This window comes from Rhyacophila brunnea, unplaced genomic scaffold (genome assembly GCF_057557595.1).
Source record: "Rhyacophila brunnea isolate RB1 unplaced genomic scaffold, BYU_Rbru_1.0 scaffold_3, whole genome shotgun sequence".
NCBI classification, from domain to species: domain Eukaryota; kingdom Metazoa; phylum Arthropoda; class Insecta; order Trichoptera; family Rhyacophilidae; genus Rhyacophila; species Rhyacophila brunnea.
The window spans coordinates 19,302,763-19,325,554 of NW_028232965.1; the positions used below are offsets into that span (position 1 = coordinate 19,302,763).

Below are 22,792 nucleotides of genomic sequence, written 5' to 3' on the forward strand. Positions count from 1 at the left end.
CGATAAAAGAGAAGCTTTCATTTAGCCACCTAAATGATTTTTGATATTCCGTACACCGTGTCGGAGACAGTCTGGGTCCCCAGGCACCGACATTTTGGATGAGCTACAATCAAAACTTGTGGCATTAATAAAAATAGTTTTTACTTTTGTTTTATACAAAAAAATCTTTATATTGGTTTATATCGGTGTTAAATTTAACTCTAAAATTGTATATAATATATTAAATATTGCAAATTAATTAACTTAATTATTAATTAAATTAACAAAATGATATTACAAATTTCGTAAACCGTTTAACACTATCTATATAGGAGTGATGCACAAACCGCGGCCTTAAATGGCATTTATTGCGGCCAAAAATGACAAGAACATCATCACCAAACTTTTCATTGAATACGTCAAAATTCTAGTTTCCTATATACTAATTTCTATCGTGCAAATACATATTATGTACCTACGTAATGCAGAATCTAGAATGATTGGAGTAGCAGGAGTATCTGATATGTAAATATTTATTGAATTTAAAATAATTATATGTACCAATGTTTCGTCTAGTATAATATACCAATCAATATTTTTCAACACTCTTACACACTGCAGCCCGTGAAAAATTAGAAAATTGATAATTTGGCCCTTCTTTCAAATAGGTTGTGCACCACTGATCTATAGCATCTGACGTGTTTACATTGTATTGTGGTAGTCAATCAATTCTGCATCCAAGGCGCCTTGGTAAAGTTCATAAAATCATAATATTATGCAGTGTTTTTATGTTTGCATACAAATATAGTAATTTAAACATCAACTAAACGAGGATGAATATCTCCTTTCTGTTTAGGCATTTTAGCCACAATAAAATATGTAGATGATGGGAACAGCTACACCAATTATTTATGTACCCATATATTTTGGCATTTGTTTGATATTTTACTTTTATCACACAATAATGAAAACTTCGTATTAATATTATATGACTATTGACAATGAGGATGGTTGATTCATATTGAGTGTTCGAAGCAGATCCATGAGCCCATTTCCCTTACGCCCCTGTACACTATTGAGAGTAGATACAAAGAAGAAACCCCTAAACTTTAAGCGGTTTATATAAAATAAATTATATACCTATAGGGAATAAGTTCATAATTCATTTAGCGCCCCTTACGTACCATAATATTACTATGACTGCATTTGTACAGCGGTTATCCACTCGTCGAGCAACATGTTTTGCCAGAGACCGAGAAGCGAAGAGGAAGGTGGATCGATCTTGTTGTTGGTAAAGTATACTATACAAGATTCAATAATGTAGACTTACAGAAACGGCTCCAGAAACATACGCATTAGGAAAATCATAGAAAAAATCTTAAATTAATTGGGGTTTGAACACAACTTAAGTTAGCTGGGTGAGTGCCTTACACGGAGCCAATTCGCGATTCGAGCCTATTTGGCCGAGTAGCTTTACGGTCAAAACTCTCGTCCGTCAAGCGAAAGTTGTGTTTTCGAATCCCACTCGGTACAAGATTTATTCTAGATTTTTTTTTGATTTTCCAAGTCATGATTTTGTTATGCATAATACCTAGGTAAGTAGGTAAAGTAAATAATATACTTACATAGGTACTTTTGAAAATAAAATTACCACTAACAATATTATTTTTTTCATGTTGTTTACAGTCTTCCCACAAACATGCAGTCACATAATCAATACATAGTAGATAATACAATTTTTTTAAATAAACACGACCAAAAAGTTTTCCCAAGGGTAACAAATTTTCCATATCAATTTTCGATGTTGGGTTTTATTTTGAACTGCCGATAAATCGGTGGCAGGTGGTTTAACGAGACGTCAATAGATGTCACTGGCATTCCATTTCATTCTAAACAATATTCGTAGTAACATAACCACAAAATCGCCGTAAATTTTGGTGATATTTCTTATTTATTTACACAGTCGGAAAGTGTGTTGTTTCCAATGGAGTGTTGGTGATATTATAAAATATATTGTGATGGTGTCCATGACTGATGGCTTCGCAAATACAACATGGACCCGTCATGCAACAAAAGTTCGTTGAAGAAATTAACTATGATGAAATACAAAAAATACGGGTTAGTATTGTGATTAATTTATTGGCGAATCTGTTAATTTGTTGTGGCGTATTCACCTCCTGCAGATGACTACGAATTGAGATTGTTATCGTTCGAATTGTATACGTTTTGACATGTCCGAAATGACGAAAACCTTGTATGTAAATTTGTGCTGTAAATAACATTTTTATGACATTCACAGGTGGTGGGAAAGGGAGCTTTCGGTGTAGTATGGCAAGCACTATGGAGAGAAACTCAGGTGGCTGTGAAACACATCAATTCAGAGGCAGAACGCAAAGCTTTCAGTGTAGAAGTTAGACAACTGTCAAGAGTGTCACATCCAAACATTGTCAGACTGTATGGAGCCTGCACGAGAGGGGCCCATGTCTGTCTTGTTATGGAGTTTGCAGAAGGTGGCTCCCTTTACAATGTCCTACATTGTAATCCAAAACCAAAATATAAAGCGGCCCATGCGATGAGCTGGGCTCGGCAATGTGCAGAGGTACGTTATTTATTATGTACATTTTCTATGTTTCCACTCAATCCGAATTGAAAGTAAGTACTGACTATAATATGAATCTTGGCAATATTGTCCACTTAAATATCTACAAGCAGTCTTAGATAATATCTGTTGACAGGAAACGGTGGCATCAATACACAACCCATGTTCCGTTCACCATTTGATAGAAAGAAAGTAACAATGTTCATTGCAGTCATACATATCAAATCATAAAGGTTGTTTTTTAATACATTTGTCATAATTTATCTGTATGTGTTGTATTACCACATAACTGATAGGTGGACCACAAAGTTATTTATGAAATTATTATTAGGTTAGTATCTACAAGTCTATCCATCAAGCAGTTCACACACAGATAATCAATACAACATGAACTCAAATATATTCGGAACATTCCACAGTGTGCGTACTATCAGGGTCACTACATTCTTATGTGCAATGTATGCGGCGCACACAGGCGGCTGATGTAAAGGGCGACGATTGGTTACCTTTTGATTTGTCCCTCTGCACCGGCCGCTTCTTGATTCAGCGGTCTTCATGAGTGATTCATTTGTAGTCAATAATTTATGAAAGGTTCTAATATGAGTACAAAAGAAAAAACATTTTAACATATTATTTTGTTTTTAAATCAATACTTATTGCCACCCATTGTCTATGCGTCTATATATAATCTATCGTAGGTACTATACAGAGCTGTTGTTATTTCAGTGTATTTAACGAAGAATACAAATTGCATATTATAGTGTTGCTAGTTTTTATTTTAATACTAGCTGACCCGGCGAACTTCGTACCGCCTTAGAATCAATAATCTTGTGTTAACTTATTAGCTGAATTAAAATACTCAAAATGAATTAAGTTCAATAAACGTGCAAAAATCAAATCAAAATGAAATAGATTACATAGTTTTGGTTGGTTCAGATTTCGAAGCATGATAACTACCAAGTCAATCTTCAGTTGTAAATTGTGCGGTGGCAAGCCAGGCAGATCCAATAAGTTTAAAAATTCAGTTGGATAGTTGGTTGCTTCGCCTTCGTTTATTACACAGTCGATAGATTTGAAGGAATGCATTGGACCAACGATTTGATTTTGAATTGTGAAGTTTAAGTGATCCACATCTTAGTTCTTTGTCGCAAAAATTGCTCGTTCACTCAACCAATTGTGATTTTTGTGGATAGCAATGACGTTCGGGAACACTTTGTTGATGAGGTCGTCCTTCGCTGAGAAATTTCAAAAATTCAGCTGAAACGAAATCAATCCGTTCGATTCGTCGACAGGAACACGGCAATTACCGATAGTCAGCAATTGCTTAGAGAAATCTTCGGCAGATGGATCGTTTAGCAATGCAACTCGCATGTTTGTCGTCAGCTGAAGTTTCTTCACATAGCGCCACAGAGTCTATGATTTGAGGCAAGCGTTCATTTCATCGGCAGCGGTTGATCTTGGAATGACTGGTAGTGTTTAGCGGAAATTGCCAGATAGTAGAATCATTGCGCCACCAAAACATCTTGAGTAATTGCGCAGATTTTTCATAGTTCGATTGACTGCTGCCAATGCGTATTTGTGCGCCATTGTGCATTCATCCCAGGTGATGATTTTACTTGCTACCAAAACTTTGGCCATTGCTGAGTGTTTCGCAATACTGCTTGTCGGTGTTTCAGTCGTTTGAAGGTTTAACGGTAATTTCAACGCTGAATGAGCCGTTCGGCATCCTTCTAACAACGTGGCCGCTATCCCAGACGAAGCAACTGCTACAGAAATTTCGGATCTCGCACGAACAGTGGCCAAAATCAATGACATGAAAAATGTCTTCCCAGTTCCACCAGGCGCATTGAGGATAAATAAACCACCATTTCCATCATCAATTGCCTGCATTAACGTATCGTACACTTCCTTTTCTTGGGGGTTCAACATTGGTACATTCGATCGAACCGATCGGTTCAATGCATCTCGATCATATTCACGTTCACGTTCCAATTCTCGATTAAAAGCGTCATTTATTCCACGATGTGGCGTTGGCATTCCTAACTTGACTAACAAACTGCCGCACATGAGATAACACATGTCTTCGATCAAAAGCAAAGCCTGGTTATGTATCTCCTCATTCACTTCGAGATCGGGATTCTCTGAACTGACACGAATTCGATGTAAAATGTCTTCTGACATGTCATCATTGTACTTGTTCCACAGTTCAGGTGGATTTGATGTGAAGCATGTCGAAATAATGATAGCAAATAATGTACGTATCTGACTTGGAGATGCAGAAACAATTGCTACAGCGATTTTCATGTCCCAATGAATATCGTTTTCAAGCAAATTGAGCTGTTGACATGCAGCACGAAATGTTGGACACACTACACCATTGACAGTTCGAAGTAATTCAAATTATGTTGGCCCACGAACATTTACCATCAACAACCGCAAGTAGAAGCATTCGTCATTCTTCGGATGAACTGTGTAAATGCGACCAAGAGCATCATTAGAATGCACATCCGGATGATCAGGAACCGCATCACCTTGCTTCCGACGTTGAAATTTCTTCGATGAAGCGTTCCAAGTGTAATAACGTGGCATCTCAGAGTAGAGCAACGTTCGTGCAAACGGATCGCTTTAACAAATTGAAAAGAAACTGGTCAATTTTGTTGCTGGAGGTGTTACAGCACGTTGAGCAACATTCGATGCATTAAAATAAACTCGTTGACCATTCTCCAGATGTACCGCCAAATGTACAGCAGTGGGATGACGTTCATGAATGTGGAATGAGAAAATACGCCAAATTGCTTCATTGCAGCTCACATATCGACAAACTTGATAGTGCGTGATTTCATCGTTGGTATTGGGAGTTTGAACGCCAAAAACCACAATATCACTGCCTTTGGTGACATATTTGCAGATGTATTTGATGTACTTTACTGAATTGCAATACTCATGTATCAGAAATGGCGGTGTATACGGATTTTTTTTGTGATTTTCTTACTTTTCCAATGCGCGAGGAAGCTTCTCGAGGCCGAGACGAACAAAAAAAAATTATCGAAATCAGTCAATCAGTTCTATATTATCAATAGACATCATCAAAAAAACCGTTCCATACGAAATGTATAAGAAAATGAATGTTCTTCATAATTTCTTTTTCCGTACATTTTTCTGATGTTTTAATAGTTATTCTGCTATTCAGGGCAGAGACAAATCCAACAAATTAAAGATCATAAAAATCGGTCCAGCCGTTTTTGAGTTATAAAATAAATGGTGTAATTAACCTGACTTTGTTTTATATAGATTAGATCTTCTGGCTCGCGGCATTGTAAATAACACTGGAAAATTAATCACACAATTTAAAATTACATAATGAAGCAATTATCGATACGCGCACATTCACAAATTTGATAACCTCACAAAGTGAACATTTTAGAAGGAAACTTATCTTTTGAAAATCACGATCAAAATCGCTATTTGTCTACAAAAAAGTCTTTCGGTATTATCTGAGGCTGAACTGAATCTGTCAAAAACGCCATGTTCATACTTTCTTTTGTTTGTGTGTTTCTTGTTTATTGTTTCTGTCATGTATCAGAGATGGCGTTGTATACGGATTTAAATTTTTTGTTATTTTCTTTTGTTTTTGTATGCGCGAGCTCCATCGTTTAAATTAATCGATATTAGTCCAAAAGCCGTTCGATACAAAATGTATGAGAAAATGAATTTTCTTCATAATTCATTTTTTCCGTGATTTATCCGATGTTTTAATAGTTATTCTGCTATTCGGGGCTGAGACAAATCCAACAAATCAAAGATCGTGAAAATCGGTCCAGCCGTTCTCGAGTTATAAATGGTGTAACCAACCCGACTTTCTTTAATACATATAGATTTGTATATCCACAGCCTACCTTCACTATGATGGTTTAGCTTAGGCAAGGTTTAATTGAATTTTAAAAACTAACCAGCACCATTTGCAATATGTATTCATAGTTCAATGTAAACAAATAAATAATGTGACTGACTAAGTTTAGTGAGCACTATTTAGGTTGAATATTAAGAGCTTACCTCCACCCCTCGCCACTGCTATAGGTAATGATCGTGAGAAATGTTTTGAACATGATCGCAATAACCGAAATTTCAAAAGCAATTTAAAATATGAAAACACTTTATTAATAAACTAAATAAAATTAAGCACTAACAAAATAAACATACATAAAATTAAAATAATATACCAGCATAACTTTGTAATTGACCGATAAGATAATTTATATAGATTATCTTACTTGACCTGTCTGACACTGCACAAAATTTGTCGATAACCTGTCCGATAATCTGATCGTCAGCGCATGACTCCACTCATTATGATGATTCCTGGCACAGGGTTAAATAAGTATGCGACAAAAAAAATATTGAAGGTCTATTGTGATATTATGGATTTGCACACGCCGGGGTCGCGGTGAACTAGGGTTATCGTTATACAGAAAACGCAAATGACGGTGTAATGACCCTACCCCAGGGGTCGGCAAACCGCGGCTCGCGAGCCGTATGCGGCCCTTTGGGTATTGGCGTGCGGCTTTTTGCCAAATTCTCAATTCCTAATTTTTACAGTCTTGCAAAATTCACAATTTTTATCTTTTGTCATTGATTTGTACACTTATTATATTATATAATGACATTATCGCGAGCCTAATTTTTCCTCCATGGTGGTTGATGCAAAAAGGTATGATTGTTGTTGTTTTAAATCCGCCCATTGCAAAAGTCGACAAAGTAAATGCCACCAAAATAAAATTGAGGATTTGGAGAGAGAAAAATGCAATTAATTTCACAACACAAGTGGAGCGCTCTAAAACATCTACATAAGGTAGATATTACGATTTTTAATACATGGAATAGCTTTCCGAACTCATTCGAATCTACATATGTATGTGAACAATCATTTTCAAACATGAACAATATAAATAGCATTTAGAAAAACCAAATAACCAATGAGAATCTGGAGTCGCGCCTGAAATTAATAACTACAAGTTACATACCTAACATACAGAAACCCTCCAAAGAAATCCAAGGAAGGTTCACATTAGTTTTAGGGAATGCTTGAAAATTGTATGTAACTAACACTATAAATAAACAATTATAAAATGTAATTAATTCATTTAAATAAATGATATTTATAAAAATATACGTATGGCTCTCGAATTTTTTTTCAACCGTTGTGCCACTCATATTTGGCTCCTTTGGTCCTAGGCATAAAGCCCATTGACGCAGCGAGTGCGGCGCTCGCGCAAAATTTCTACAAGTGGCGCGTAAATCAACGAAAATACAACGTAATCAAATACGCCAGCGCCCACTGGATTTCACGACGCATTATACGCGCCCGCCGCATGAATCGTTTTTTCGCGAATCACCGCTTCTCGGCGATACGAATGAAAGAAAATACAATGGAGTCCATTCATTGAACACAGCGAGCAAAAACACGCTGCGCGAGGCATCGTCGATGGACGGGCGGAAAGCAATTATTTAATTACAGAGAAGTCATTGTTTTATTTTATTCCGTGTCATTATATTTCGCTGGTTGAATAATGTCGTCGTAAATTTTAATTACAAGACCCGAAATAATATAATATTTTTATTGCTTTGTTATGAGAGGCGCTGTAATAATATTTATTTTGTGCTGCTTGGGCCGCTTAGTACATAGGTGAAGGGTAATGCGCGGGAAGAGACGTGTGATTATGGTTATGAATAAACACTGCATTCGCCGACTTCGCGCGCCCGATGCGTTCTGTGGGCACCATCGCTAAAGCCCATTGACGCAGCGAGTGCGGCGCTCGCGCAAAATTTCTACAAGTGGCGCGTAAATCATCAAAAATACAACGTAATCAAATACGCCAGCGCCCACTGGACTTCACGATGCCTTGCGCCCCGCGTGCCGCATGAGTCACCGTTTTTCGCTTCTCGGCGATACGATTTAATGAAAATACAAAGAAGTCCATTCATTGAACACGGCTACCAAAATTACGCTGCTTGAGGCCTCGTCGATCGACGGGCGAAAAGCAATTATTTAATTACAGAGAAGTCATTGTTTAATTTTATTGCGTGTTCAGTTTATCGCTGGTTGAATAATGTCGTCGTAAATATTAATTACAAGCCCCGAAATAATATAATATTTTTATTGCTTTGTTATGAGAGGCACTGTAATAATAATTATTTTGTGTTGCTTGGGCCGCTTATTACATAGGTGAAGGGTAATGCGCGGCACGAGACGTGTGATTATGGTTATGAATAAACACTGCATACGCGGACTTCGCCCGCTCGACGCGTTCTATGGGCACCATCGCCTAGAGTTTGGCGATCCCTGCCCTAGCCGATTCAATTAATCTTGATAATTTTACCATATTTCTCAGCGTCTCAAGGCTTTTATTTTACATGTTGCATTACTTCTGTGTGCAGTTAGCAACATATTGTGTAGCACAGGAATTGCCAGCAAAATCACTGTTTAAGAATAGTAATATCCACATACATTCCTAACTATGAAAAATTGATTGAATAAATCCAATGCCAAAGATCCCACTAATTATACTGTCATTATTTTTTGTTAATGTATTTTTCATTATAGCACCTGTACACGTGCATGAATTTACTTGCAGCAATAGTGTGTATTTTAAAGTATCGCGATAATAACTCTTTACACGTAAAAGTTCTGACTGTCTCGCCAACCTCATTCTCCGAGAGTAAGCGAGACGCGATGTTGTCATTTTATAGTACTATTTGACAGGTTGTGAAAATCGGTTAACCTCAAAATGAGTCTGCCACGATGTAGTTCATTTTTTTACCGGCAGGATCGCCACTATCATTCTACTGCACAGGCGCGCAGGTATCAAACAATCCCAACTGTCGTGTGAAAATTCAGAAGCCTCCGAACTTTTTTGATTCGTGCATGCATTCTTGCAACCTGCATGATAATACATGTTTACACATGCATTTTCTTGTTATGGCCGCGATAATACGTACTGTCAGCTGTAAATCCATGCACGTTTTGTTAGGAGATGAAATAGGGAACAGGCAGGGTAGGTTGTTTGACTCCAATAATAAGAAGATTGATGCGTGAACGAAATGAACCCTGGTTTTATTATCTCCTTCCAAATAAATATTAATTTAATTATTACAGATACGTTTACAGATTATAATTTAGCAGAATGAAAGCAGTTTATGCGTTATGAGAAATTGCTAAGTCGATCGGGCGAAGTGGAACGATAACCTTACGGTTAAGTCTTTGATAACTGACTGACTATTTGATGTCATGTAATTGAGTGTTTTATACAGATCCGATACAATAGAAAATGCTGATCATTATTTGGATATTTTAATAATCATGCTTTGTTGTGCAATAAACGGGGTATTATATTTAATAATGTTTTTAAAAAATATTTAAAACTTTATTACTACAAGATTGTTAAAAAAAATTAAACTAATATTTATTTATTTATTGACAATATATGAAGTATTCTCCGTCTAAATTACTTATGTCATTTTCGTTGAAAAAAAAAATGTTAAAATAATACCCGCTATTCCATTTTTGGCTGTACATAATATCGTCTCTGTTCTGGCAGAACACACTAATTGGAGAATACCAGTTTTGAGTAATTTGACTTTGAAGTTGTTAAAATGTTTGAAATAATGATCTATCATGTGAGTTTATTAAGTAATCGTAAAAAGGATGACATTAAAATAAAGACTGTTTATTTATTAAGAAGGTTTCCAGACGGTAAAGTTTGAAATTAGGAACATTTTGGTACTAAGTCAATATGTAATTTTTTCGAATTAGTGTTTTCTGCCAGAACAGTGACGATATGCTCTTGATGAAAATAAAGTTAGGAATCCCTTGTCTAACATAATACAATGTTCATTAAATGACCAAGATAAATTTGATAAACTGTTCTTGCATTGAATTGTCATTTGTTAGCTCGATTACTGTAATCACACTTTCTAACTCCGATGATAATTATTTAATCTAAAACTCTTATGCATAAGTACTTCATGAATCTATATTTATAGAGATGTCATTGGACTTGATAGTCGATCAAATTTAATACAATATATTATATTATTATGTATCTGTTTTGCAATAATACAGTACCCATTAAAGCATTCGCTCACCCTAAGATTCGGCGGAGACATTGATTCTCAAAGCTCAAAAGCCGAGACGGTTGGCTCGCGCAGTCTAGCCATCTCAATTTCGGCCGTACTGGTCTTCTCTTGCCAACAGGGGTTGCGTGCATAGCCGGCCTTGCTAGTATATTATACGGCATTCCATGCCGTTGCCGATCCAGCGCAGTATCTGCATTTTCATATGCAGTATTTTGCGATTCATAGCAATTTGTTGCACAAATTTTAACTGATTGAAAAAGCTGACAGTCAGAATACCATAGGAAGGTACATAATATGTTAATTTAAATTATTATAAGTATGTAAACGTATTACCTATTTAATAAATATTGTTGGAGTTAAGATTGATCACAGAAGATTGAAGAAGTACAACTTAATAAAACAAAATGATACTTCACATTTCATAATACCTTATATCCATAATATATCAGTTAAAATAATACCTACCTGGCTATCTATCTGTATTTACTTTTTCTGAAGGCAATTAGGTAGCAGTGGCGAAAGGGTGGGGATAGGCTGGATCCGCCATAAATAGTGCACACTAAACTTTGTCAGTCGTAGGTATTTGTTTTCATTGAAATAAGACTACAATTTACAGATGGTGTTGGTTAGTTTTTAAAATTCAATCAAACCATACGAAAGCCAAGCTATAATAGAATATACTCAAAAAAATACCCGTTTACCTATAAAATATCTAAAATTATGAAATTAAATCATACATAACTTGGAATATTTTATAGATAGAATAATATTTTTTATATATTATAGTTTAGTTTAGGCAGGGCAAAAAATGAACCAACAATATGTGTAATTCCTATGTATTCTTAATCTAACGAAAACAAATAAGTGAAAGAATGAAAAAGTGTGCACAATTTTGTCGTATTGCCCAAAATATACCAAAACTATTATGGCTTGGTTTAAGCTTAAGCAGTATTTAATTGATTTTTAAAAACTTACCAATACCATCTGTAAATTGTAGTCTTAGTTCATTAAAAACAAATACGTATGGCTAACAAAGTTTAATGTGCACCATTTATGGCGGATCTTAACAGCTTAACTCCACCCTTCGCTACTGTTAGGTAGGGTTATCTTTTGAGTAAGCACCTACACACGGGATGTGAACCTAGCCCAGTTGGGATTTGGGGAAATTCCATTTGCATTTCAAAAAGGTTTTATTAGTTAAATAGCTCCCAGCAGTTTAAGGATTATACATTAATTACTTACCTAATTATGTTTTTTTTCTTCTATGTCATGTTGTGAACGAACGTCTTTATAAATTTATAATTTTTAAATATCACTATAGGTAATAGGTACTTACTTAAATATAAAATAAATAAATTTGAACTTGAATCTGCAAGTTGAATCTCATCTCTATGTCGCTCAAATTTGGGGCATTGTACCACATGTGTACAATTTCCTAACCTGACTGTTATCTTTGTTGGTCCTGTTTGTCTTGGAAGATTTCTGAAATATTCTATAACAATTCAAAGAGGGGCTACATTTTGTCAAGATCTAGTGATATTCACCAGTGTCTTTAATAAAGGTCCTTTGTTATTTCAGGGTGTAGCATACTTGCATGCGATGCGGCCGAAGCCTCTCATCCATCGAGACTTGAAGCCACCAAATCTGTTGCTCGTGATGGGAGGATTGAGACTTAAAATTTGTGATTTTGGGACAGCCGCCGACAAAGCAACATACATGACTAATAATAAAGGAAGTGCTGCTTGGATGGCACCAGAGGTAAAAAAATATTCCTGAAATATCTATCTATCTATATCAGCGATCCCCAACTGGGTTCCGCGGAACCCTGGGGCTCCTTGATAAATCATAAAATCTTGCAAAAAAATTTGCTTTTAAGGTAGACAAACATAAGGTTTAACATAACCTTACTAATATTCAATTGCCCGAATCTGTTGTTTTAATTAATTAATCAAAGCAAACCTCCGACATGCTTCCCTCCATAACATTACCTAATAATTAATAAATTAAATTAAATTTCCATTGCTAGTAGTCAAGTCTTTGAGAGGCAAGAAAATTGAGAGAGAAATGCGACTGATATAACTTTTTTGAGTAGATTCCGTGTTAGTGACCCTATTTTTTGCCATGTATCTATTCAATACTTAATTTACATAGGTAGTACGAATTGTGATTAAAAATTGTAAGAGATGGCATTTTGAATGTATTTCGTAATTTTCCCTTCTGAACCAGATGGGGGTTCCTCGAGATTTTACAAAATGCTTCAAGAGTTCCGCCGTACGAAAAAGTGTTGGGAATCAGATTCTATATAATATTATTATATAAAATATAAAGTACAGACATACAAACTTATCTGTAGAATGGCCAAAAATGGAACTACAAACTACCATAAGACGCCATTTTGAAAATGATTTTGAATGTCAGATTTTGTTCATAGTCTTGATTGGGTACTTTTTGACAGTGGCTCCCCCATCCCATTCTTCAGATAAGTTTGTAGGTCTGTATGTGTGTTTGTTCCTTCTAATTTCGAAATTTTACCACTGCTTAAGCCTCATTGATATTGAGCTATTTTACAAGCTGCTTGTTCGATCGGATTCGATTTTTATTTGTTTCTCTTTTGTTTGACTTTTACTGCTGTCGGACTTATTTTCATTTCTACATAGGTATTCTATGCCTAAATAGGGTTATTTTGATATTAAAAAATGTAATTATTATTGTTTTGTTGAGTAAGATAAATCTATATCGATCGATGAAGTGACCATGTGCAAAGTCGGGTACTTCAGCTAGTCATATAATAAATTATGTTAAAATCAATACAATATTCCAACACTCATTTTATTCATGATTTTTAAGACAAATGGATGTATCATTTACAAGTTCCTAATTAAATTATACGTCCATATAGTTGACAGTGCTTATTTAAGGGGGATCCTATATGCCAACAGAGAACCTAGCAGAAAAATACGAAGCTTGCAATTTGAGATTTTTTTTTTGATGATTTACAATTTCAACTGTATTAATAAATAAATGTATTTGAAAACATTAAAAAGTTTTTTTTTTTTTTTTAATTTAAAGATAAACTTAGAATTGTAAAAAATGTGAATTCGTTGCAGGGTCACATCTTATTACATTATATATTATGGTCATATTTATTATTAAAATTTAGTTTAAGTTTTAAATTTTTTGACGTTTAGACTTTTGACTAATTCATCGTTTTAATATTTATTTTAAAAAACATCGATTTTTATAAAAATATAAATGTGTATAACTTGAAATCCTTTTTATTTATATAATTTATTATTAAGGATAATTGTATCCATTATGAAATATTTATACTTACATCTACTTAATATGCAACATGTTTCATTTGCTATATTCGTGAAGTGTCAACACAATAATAACACAATATTGTTTGTTTACTTTCAGGTGTTCGAAGGTTCATCGTACACGGAGAAGTGTGATGTATTTTCGTGGGGCATAATTTTGTGGGAAGTTCTATCGAGAAGAAAACCTTTTGATGAGGTTGGCGGATCTGCATTTAGAATAATGTGGGCTGTGCATACAGGTAGTAATTTTATCAGTTAGCTTTTTTTAAATCTTAGTGTCAAAATCATAACAATATTTATTGACACCCCTTGAAGACCTTCTAAAAGGGATCGAAAGATTGCACATTGTTTTTTAGAGAAGAGCTATGGATTACACAAGTACAACACGATTACACAGTTTATTACATTACATTAAGAACAAAGTTTGGAGCTACTCATCCACACTGACGTTCAGTTATGGAAACATTGGCTTACTTAGAACAAGGATTATTAATTGCTAAGGTGGAACCGTTACAGGTTGACTGCATAATTATCTTAGGTAAGGGGCACCGAGAGTTTGATTGTCATTGATTATTTCCCACTCATCCACTTACCTATTACACAGTAGAGGTTATTAATATTTTATTAGTTGAAATGAATTATTATCGTATGTTCTTAAATTGTATTGTATAATGACCGTCACATTGGGAGATATGGGGCATCAAAACCCTGTCTTTCTGACGTTAAATTCTAAACTATTTATTTTAGAATTCTCCCTTTCTTCTTAGGGTTTGAAACATTCTAAATTCCATTATTTATTCCGAATGTAGTTAACGCAGATATACAGGGTGAGGGGTTGGTGGCCAGCTTTCTCTTTTGTCTGCCCTATTATGCTAATATTTAGTTTGTAATTTCACTGGCTATATTAGTTCTTAGAATTTTTTTTAAATGTTCTTTGTCACAAGGGTCGAAGCCTTTCCGGCCGAGTGATGTGCAATTGCACAAAGTTGGAATTAATTACTATTTTGATTAGATTATTAGATACAATGTAATTGGTATTAGGTATAGGCATAAATTTCAGGTCTTAAATTTGGTGTCGGTATGTGTTCGAAAATTGCCCTGGATCCTCAATTTGAATTTGAAGAATCCCAGAAACCTTTTGTTTGGATACTAGAAAATGCAATTCTCAAAAATATGCAAAAAATTATATATACTTATATTTTTTACTATAATTATTTTGATTGTAGAAAGTTACATAGTTATATGTATACACCAGTGACGAAGGCTCCATAGTAGGGGATTATTTGAAACCTACTTTCTAAGAAAAATAGATAGAAAGTATTTAAATAAATAAAAAAATGTGCGGGAACCAATCTATCGGCAGAATAATTATTTAATATTTAAAAAATAAAAAAGAGAGCCAGCCATCTATCATCAGAATTTAGAATAAATAAAAAATAAGTGTCAAAACAGCGCCACGTGTTGTATTGAAATATCGATTCATTTGAGATGACTTTGGCGTGCTTTTTGTATGAACTTTTTTTCTCATAATTTCAAGATGTTCAGAGCCATCCATACAAATCTGTAAGCTATTGACCCGAAGCCTACATACATATTTTTTTTCCGACCATATCCGATCCTAATAGGATCATATGGGCCTCCACAGAGTAGAGGTTTGTATTAACAGATTTTGTTTTTTTACGAGAAATGGATGTCAGCCACTTGCTCAACCTATTAGGTCCATACCCTGACTCACACACAAATTGAAAAACAATATGTATACTTGCCAGACCCAGAATTCGAACCTGAGACCCATGGCGTGATAGTCCAACGCTTAAGCCGCGCGGCTACCGTGGGTGTACAAATAGTCTGACTGACATACATTGTCTGACATACATATAGTCTGACTTTTTAACCAGTGCACCCGGAAGTTGCGTAAACCTTTGAAACTAAAGATGAAAGAAAGACAATTTTAATGTTTTGAATTTTTTATTTATTAGGGAATTCTAAATTTTTAAAGTCTTGCAATCTTTTTTTCTTGACGTGTTCAAACAGAAAATACACGCAATACCTTGCACCGCACGCATAAGTAAATTTGTCAGACTCAAGTGTACATTTATTTAAAATAATTAATAAGATAATTTAAAAAAATAATTTCAATAGGATTAAATCACATTTAAATATTGATTGTTGTTAAAAATATAAAATAATTTATCTCGTGATTTTTATTTATTAGTTAGTTCGTCATAGATAGGCTTAGGGTTCTTAGGTATTTAAATATTTTATTTGAGTGGCCCCACAACAAAATATCAAAAATATCTATCTGTTTCAGACAATTTTGAAACATTTAAGCCTTATTTGTTAGCACCTATTTTTAAATATTTTTGGATAATTACATATTCTAGGTTTAAGCACATATTTTTAAAATAATGGGAAACTGTTCCATAAACAATGAATTATCATTCGTCACACAATTGTCATCTGGTAAACACAATTGAAATGTTAGAATCATCTACAAAATCACTAGTGGAGCAAATTAATATTTTAAACAATACTGCTGCTAAAATATGTTCCTGGACCAATTATTGGAATAAAAATACTGGACTTCAAATGCTGCAGAATATTAAAGCTCTTTTGGGAAATCCATTAGATGCCTCAGATGTTTCAATTTTTTCAACTTCAGAAATAGTTTCATTTACATACGCTATAATAACATCTGTAGAAGTGGAAAGAAGTTTTTCCATTTATAAAAATTTACTAAGATCAAATCGTCAAAGATTCACATTCGAAAATTTGAATCATTATTTTATTATTTATTGTAATACTAATAAAGCGTTTTCTGTTTGTGAATAAATAATGAATTAAACTGTTGAAATATACCTATATGATTTATTGTAATACTTCCACATGTTTTCCAATTATATCTAGGTACATATTTTAGGTACCTATTATTCATTTTTTAGCACCTAAAAATCCGAAGCCTAATCATAGACTAAGACAATTTATTCAGTCAGTAATGTCAGTTGGGATCTGATATTGTACCTAAGTCTGTGTTTTAAATCTTAAAATGTCCAGTTTGACAGGTTAAATTATAAATTGTTATGGAACAGATAACACAACAACGGACTTTTTCAGAGATGGCAATATATTTTGAGCGTGTGTTACGTTTATAAATGTTTGGGAAAATACATAATACAAACTCATTGCTTAATTTTTGTGTAATATTCATCAGTAGTAAGTAATATCGGATTATCTTCTAATTCTCCTGTAAGTATATCTGACAAGTGTGATGTCTCTACAACCTACCTCTTTCCAAAAGTCACCCTTCGCCACTCGTATATACATATATTATATATCAGTGGCGTGCACTCCATAGATGCTGTACATGGTCCACATCCTCAGAAAAAATTGAGCCCATATTCGGAAAACAAGCGTTATCGCGATAACGCTGTTTTTTCGTAAATCGATTTAAATTACGCGGCATACACCTAGGCATGCACTCACCAAATATTACTTTGATATTCTAACAATAGGTGGCAGTAGACAGTCCAAACTGACCACGTGTTGCACGCTGTTTCTCCGTATTCCATAGTATCTATGCCGTACACGACATACAGTCCAACCAACTTATCTGAATAATGGTCAAAACTACTAGAACCCATATGGACGCCATATTATGAAATACGCCATTCCAACGTCAGATTCTGTCCAGTTGCGAGTCTTGATTGGGTAGTTTTCGACTGTGGTTCCCCCATCAATTTTTCAGATAAATTTGCAGCACTGTACCCACAATTTATGCTTACGGATGTTTGCGGCATTTCCATTTATTGCGATACATATTTTTTACTCTTCAGATTATAAAATCGGAATTTATTTGTTCTAAAAAGGCGTGTCATTGATGAAACTAATTATTACGTCAAAAACGAATAGTGGTCAAAATTATAAAACTTTTAAAGGAAAGATTATCGTGGGTATGTGCTGTCAATAGTTGTGCAATACATTATTTCAGCCGTTGAACAAAATAATTTATTTTCCAAGTTTTGGGAAATTGGTAGTAAAATCCAACGGGATGCAAAATAAATGGAAGACATTTTGTCTTGTTTGCCTTTTGTGAAGCCAACAAAGTGCTGATTGGTTAAAAAATATATTGGAATTTATCCCAATAAATGTTGGAAATGGACCTCCTGATGAAGACATCACTTCAAGTGACTCACTTAAAAACTTAGGGTAAAGGATGTTACCATCAAAATCAGAGTTGTACGATTATTTTATGTTATACGGAAAAACAGCGTTAAATTTGTTACCTTATATTTTATTATAAACATGGTGGTTTATCCAATAAAGTTTTTTTGTTTAATAAACCTTGTTCTCAATTAGTCAAACTACTTTTATTCATCAGAATTAAATATTTTCGATAACGGGTATCTCCACAACAACCAACTGAAATATTTAACTGCCAATATCTCTGAATGCCGTTTACAAGATAACGCTTGTTTTCCGGATATGGGCTCAATTGATATAATTATTATATAATAATACAAATGTAGGTACCTATTTATCCACAATATTTCAAATGAAAAGATGTAATGGTAAATTCTAATTGAATTAAGTTTTGTACTGTGTCGTATTTTGCGACCCTGGTTTTGCATTTCGGCTTCAAGCACTGCGCACTGACCAATAGTAAATGCACATGCAATGACTGAATATAGGTAATTCTCACATATATAATAAATTTATGCAATAAACTGTATTCATTGTAATTGTGCATTTAACATTCGAGAAACACTATGTTACTGGTAGAATATATAAAACAGTCTAAAAAAATTGTATTGCTTGACAGTAAATAGAGAGATTAAGCCAAATGTAATTTTTTCTATTTTACAATTCGAATTCTTGAACTGAAGTTACTGATCTTATTTACTGTAGTTTTTTTTATATTGCACAAAGAGTAATAATTGAAACTTAGTAAATCAGTACAGAATTATGTTACTGTTCTAATTACTTGCTGTCACATTGCAGTAAGTACTGTACTAATTTCACGAAATAGCGGTATTTTAAATTTGATAGACTAGTTTTGTAACATATAAAGGTTTATAAATATTTGTCATCTTTATTCGCTATTTGTTTTGTCAATGATTATAGAAATAGTCAAAATATCAAGTACATGAAGTGCATTTTAATTTAAATATATTGTTCGACAACATCTTCTTGGCTACGTGAAGGAAGGCGCTGTTGTCGACTAAATGGGAGGAGCTTGTTAGTTTATAATGGAATTGCGGTTAAAAATGGGAGGAGCATGTTAGTTCACAGTTTTAACACGTAGCCAAGAAGATGTTGTCATAGAGTAAAATATTTCGGAACCTATGTAAAGTTACTTGACATCACAGAATGGTCAAGGTTAAGCAAACAGGAGAATACGCAATAAATGCAAACAATGGATCAAAACAACCCTTATCAGCAGTGTTTTCCATTTAATCTTAAGGACTTGCCTTGAAAGTAGAATGAAGTCAAATTCTTATTTAACAGTTCAAATTGTCATAGGTATATCAAAATGACTGTTCCACGAATCCACGACTAACTTGTACACTTTATATATTTAAAAAAAAAAAAAAAAATATAATCATAATACAGTATAACGGTTATACTAACCCCTATTTTACGTTTTATAAGGGACTGAAGAAAAAAAACCTAATTGGAGGGAAAATGTAAAATGGGGGGTATAGAAAAAAAGAACATTTAAATTTTATGTTTCTAAAAAAATAACGTTTTATTAAAAAAATCATGTATATTAGTTTGTTGCATTTTTGTTTTTTTGTTATGTAAAGACCAATCACCGTGCGCCGTTCTAAAGACACGGAGTTTTCCCTCCAAACACCTTACGCCGTTCGAATGTCACGACCCAATCATTGTCAAGCGCGCGTAACTCGCATATTTTGAATATTTCCGATGTAAATCGCGGGAAAGAAAAACGTAAATGCGGATATTAAATGTACTGAAATACATCGGGACTGAAAAAATTACACTCAATTGCCGGGAAAACGTGAATTCCAGGCACGTAAAAACGAGGTTATACTGTATTTTAAATCAATTAATAAAAATAATTGCAATTGAATTTTTGTGTTCGTTGATTGGATATATTAAATTTATCATCTATGTATGGTTGAACAAGCAAACTTAATTTACTTCAGAAATATTTCAATCTGCATACATTTAACGTATTGTTTAAGTGCAACCTGCAATGCTGCCGCCTATTGGGATAATAATACAGATTTAGTCTATTTATAGCTGTTTACATATTTCTGATTGTTTCATTATATTTTTAAATAATATTTAAAATTACATTAATATAGGATTATTGACTGGTTAAAAAAATACCACTATTAATTGGTCAAATATATAATATGCCTAAGTTATGTAAGTTTCACTGGAAAATTTTGCCGACGTTCCAATTTTGGCTATAAATATGCTCCTTAATGATATTAAGGCTGGGAACTCGTAACTTAAATCAATCAAATCCATTTTTTTTTTCGCTTTTTGCTTTTTGTCACAAATATTTTTTTAATAAATCATATCAACAAAGTTTTGTTCTTCGTGAAATCCTGTCAAAATGAAGTTCAAATTTTCTCCTGAGATTCTTATAGGTACTTATACTGATAATAATTTAAGCCCATCAACAACAGCAGGCGCTATCCTTTGGACTCTTTGCCTAATAATTTACAATATTTTTTTTTTTTAATATTTATAATAATCAATACTTGTGATTTATTTCAGGTCAAAGACCACCTCTTATTGAGAATTGCCCGCCTCCTATTGAAAATCTAATGATTCAATGTTGGCATAAAACTCCCACTGAGAGACCTAGCATGCACCAGGTAATTACAATTATTTGAAAACAATAATAACATCTCAATTATTATGCACTTATTAATTGGTACTCCATGTGTTTATGTTTTTTAAACTCGAAAAAATAGTCAAATTTACCACTGGTTAAAATAGTTGTTAACTCAGAGTACTTAGACTAACCAATGTTTGTGTACTATATAAAGTCTTTTCCTGTTAATTTGAAATATCTTTCTTAGTGAGATGATTAACAATGAACCCAAATCACCTGAATGAAAATATATAATTTCTAGACTGCCTATAACACATCTTGCTATTAACAGGCTTAATAATTTGTCTTGAAACCGGTGTTTGTTATCTCCAGTGCGATATATTATATTGATCAGTGGATGTATGTAAAATGTACATTGACGTTACTAAGCAAATCTGGACAATGAAGGCCATTTAAATGTTAGTGAAATTTATTGTAAATTTGCAGGTGGTGGAAACCATGACACTACTTTGCGATTATTTTCCGGGAGCCGATACGCCCATCGTCTACGAAGGCAGCTACTCGGAAGAAATGTTAAGTGGTGAAAGTGATCTAGGAGACGATACGTTGGACTATCAATACAGTTATAGTGAGACAAGAAATCCTCAACATCAGGACACGGGGACGTCTACCCAACTCTCCACGCAATCGGAACCCATTCAAACGTTGCCCGTCATGAGAAGAACAAATGTACGTTCGCAAATTAGGCCTCACAGTTTTGTGGGAACCCAAATTAATAGACTGCAAACCGATCCGACTCCTTCCACCCGCGCCCGGCCGTTGAGCATAGCCACCGTGCCTCACGCCAAATCTCCCTGTGCCCTCACCGGTAACAATAGAACGGGACAGTTGCAAATTCCTGCTCACTTCAAGAATAATCCCACCACTCCGCCTGCCAATCGCAGAAATGCTAATAAAAGCCCGGTCAGGTCGACTAACTCTTCCCGCTCGCAAGGAAACTCTAATAGGCCTTCTCCCGCTTATCCGCTCGATGGTTCGGGAACACCGAGACATCCGAGCCCGTCTGCGAATCAGCAAAACGTGCAACATTCGGGTATCGGGTCGGCCAATAGATCGCCGTCCAATCAGAACCGCTCGGGCGGGGGTACCCCGCAGAGCCTCGCTCAGCAGGATCCTCGATATCTGAGCAGGAGTCCCAATTACTTCAATGACACCAACTCGCCCCGTCGCTCTCCCATGATGAATTATAACATCGGCAACATGAATCCCAGACATGTCGATCTCGAAAGCTGCTGGAATCGCGACAGGGAAAACAGTAACAGATCGCCTATGAGAAACATGCTGTCTCCTAATCCAAATGCAAACTTTAATCCCCAGAATCAAGACAACCGGAACAGTAGCCCTGGCGAGCAGACCAACGAGGGTTATTGGAGTAATGTCGCATCGTCCAATGAGGGCGGTCTTGGTAATCAGGCTTTCTTCAATGGGAACACTCGGGAGCCCTCCCGCGGAGGATTTCTTGCCGTGCCGGATCCTAGACTTCAAAAACCTTTACAAATTCATGTAGAGCCTGTAAGTTTCCCCCGTGTACATACACACAACCGTATCATTCATACACGCTTAAATAGTGAAAACATATTGTTGATACAATATATATGACAATCTCCAACCAAACATGACACAAACATTGGATAAAATCATCTCAAATCAGACATGCACTTGATGCATAAATACAAAACACTTCATCATTTAATATTTACTTCTCCAATAAAACTTAAATATCTACTGATTTACATTGTTGCATCATAAAAAAATATTCTGATTTATTCACTGTTGGCAAGAAACATAACATTATCATTAATGCTTTGTAGCTGATTAAATAAGTATTGTTTATTTAATAATGCATATATTTAACAATTGGTAAGCTTGAAAAAACATTGCGATTCACAA

The 22,792-nt window shown here is 34.6% G+C and overlaps 1 protein-coding gene across 2 annotated transcripts in view; it reads left to right on the forward strand.

Moving 5' to 3' along the window:
* Nucleotides 1–1,861: 1,861 nt before the first annotated feature.
* Nucleotides 1,862–22,792, forward strand: part of Tak1 (TGF-beta activated kinase 1) — a 98,533-nt gene continuing 77,602 nt past the window's right edge. The window contains exons 1-7 of one of the 2 annotated variants that reach the window (XM_085952719.1): nt 1,862–2,097; nt 2,279–2,578; nt 12,290–12,469; nt 14,132–14,270; nt 20,782–20,882; nt 21,329–21,571; nt 22,220–22,414. In XM_085952719.1, coding sequence (XP_085808845.1) covers nt 2,014–2,097; nt 2,279–2,578; nt 12,290–12,469; nt 14,132–14,270; nt 20,782–20,882; nt 21,329–21,571; nt 22,220–22,414 — 1,242 coding nt within the window. In that variant the 5' untranslated portion in view covers nt 1,862–2,013. Of the gene's footprint in view, nt 2,098–2,278; nt 2,579–12,289; nt 12,470–14,131; nt 14,271–20,781; nt 20,883–21,328; nt 22,415–22,792 lie in introns of both variants that reach the window. The other variant, XM_085952718.1, reaches the window with a different exon arrangement.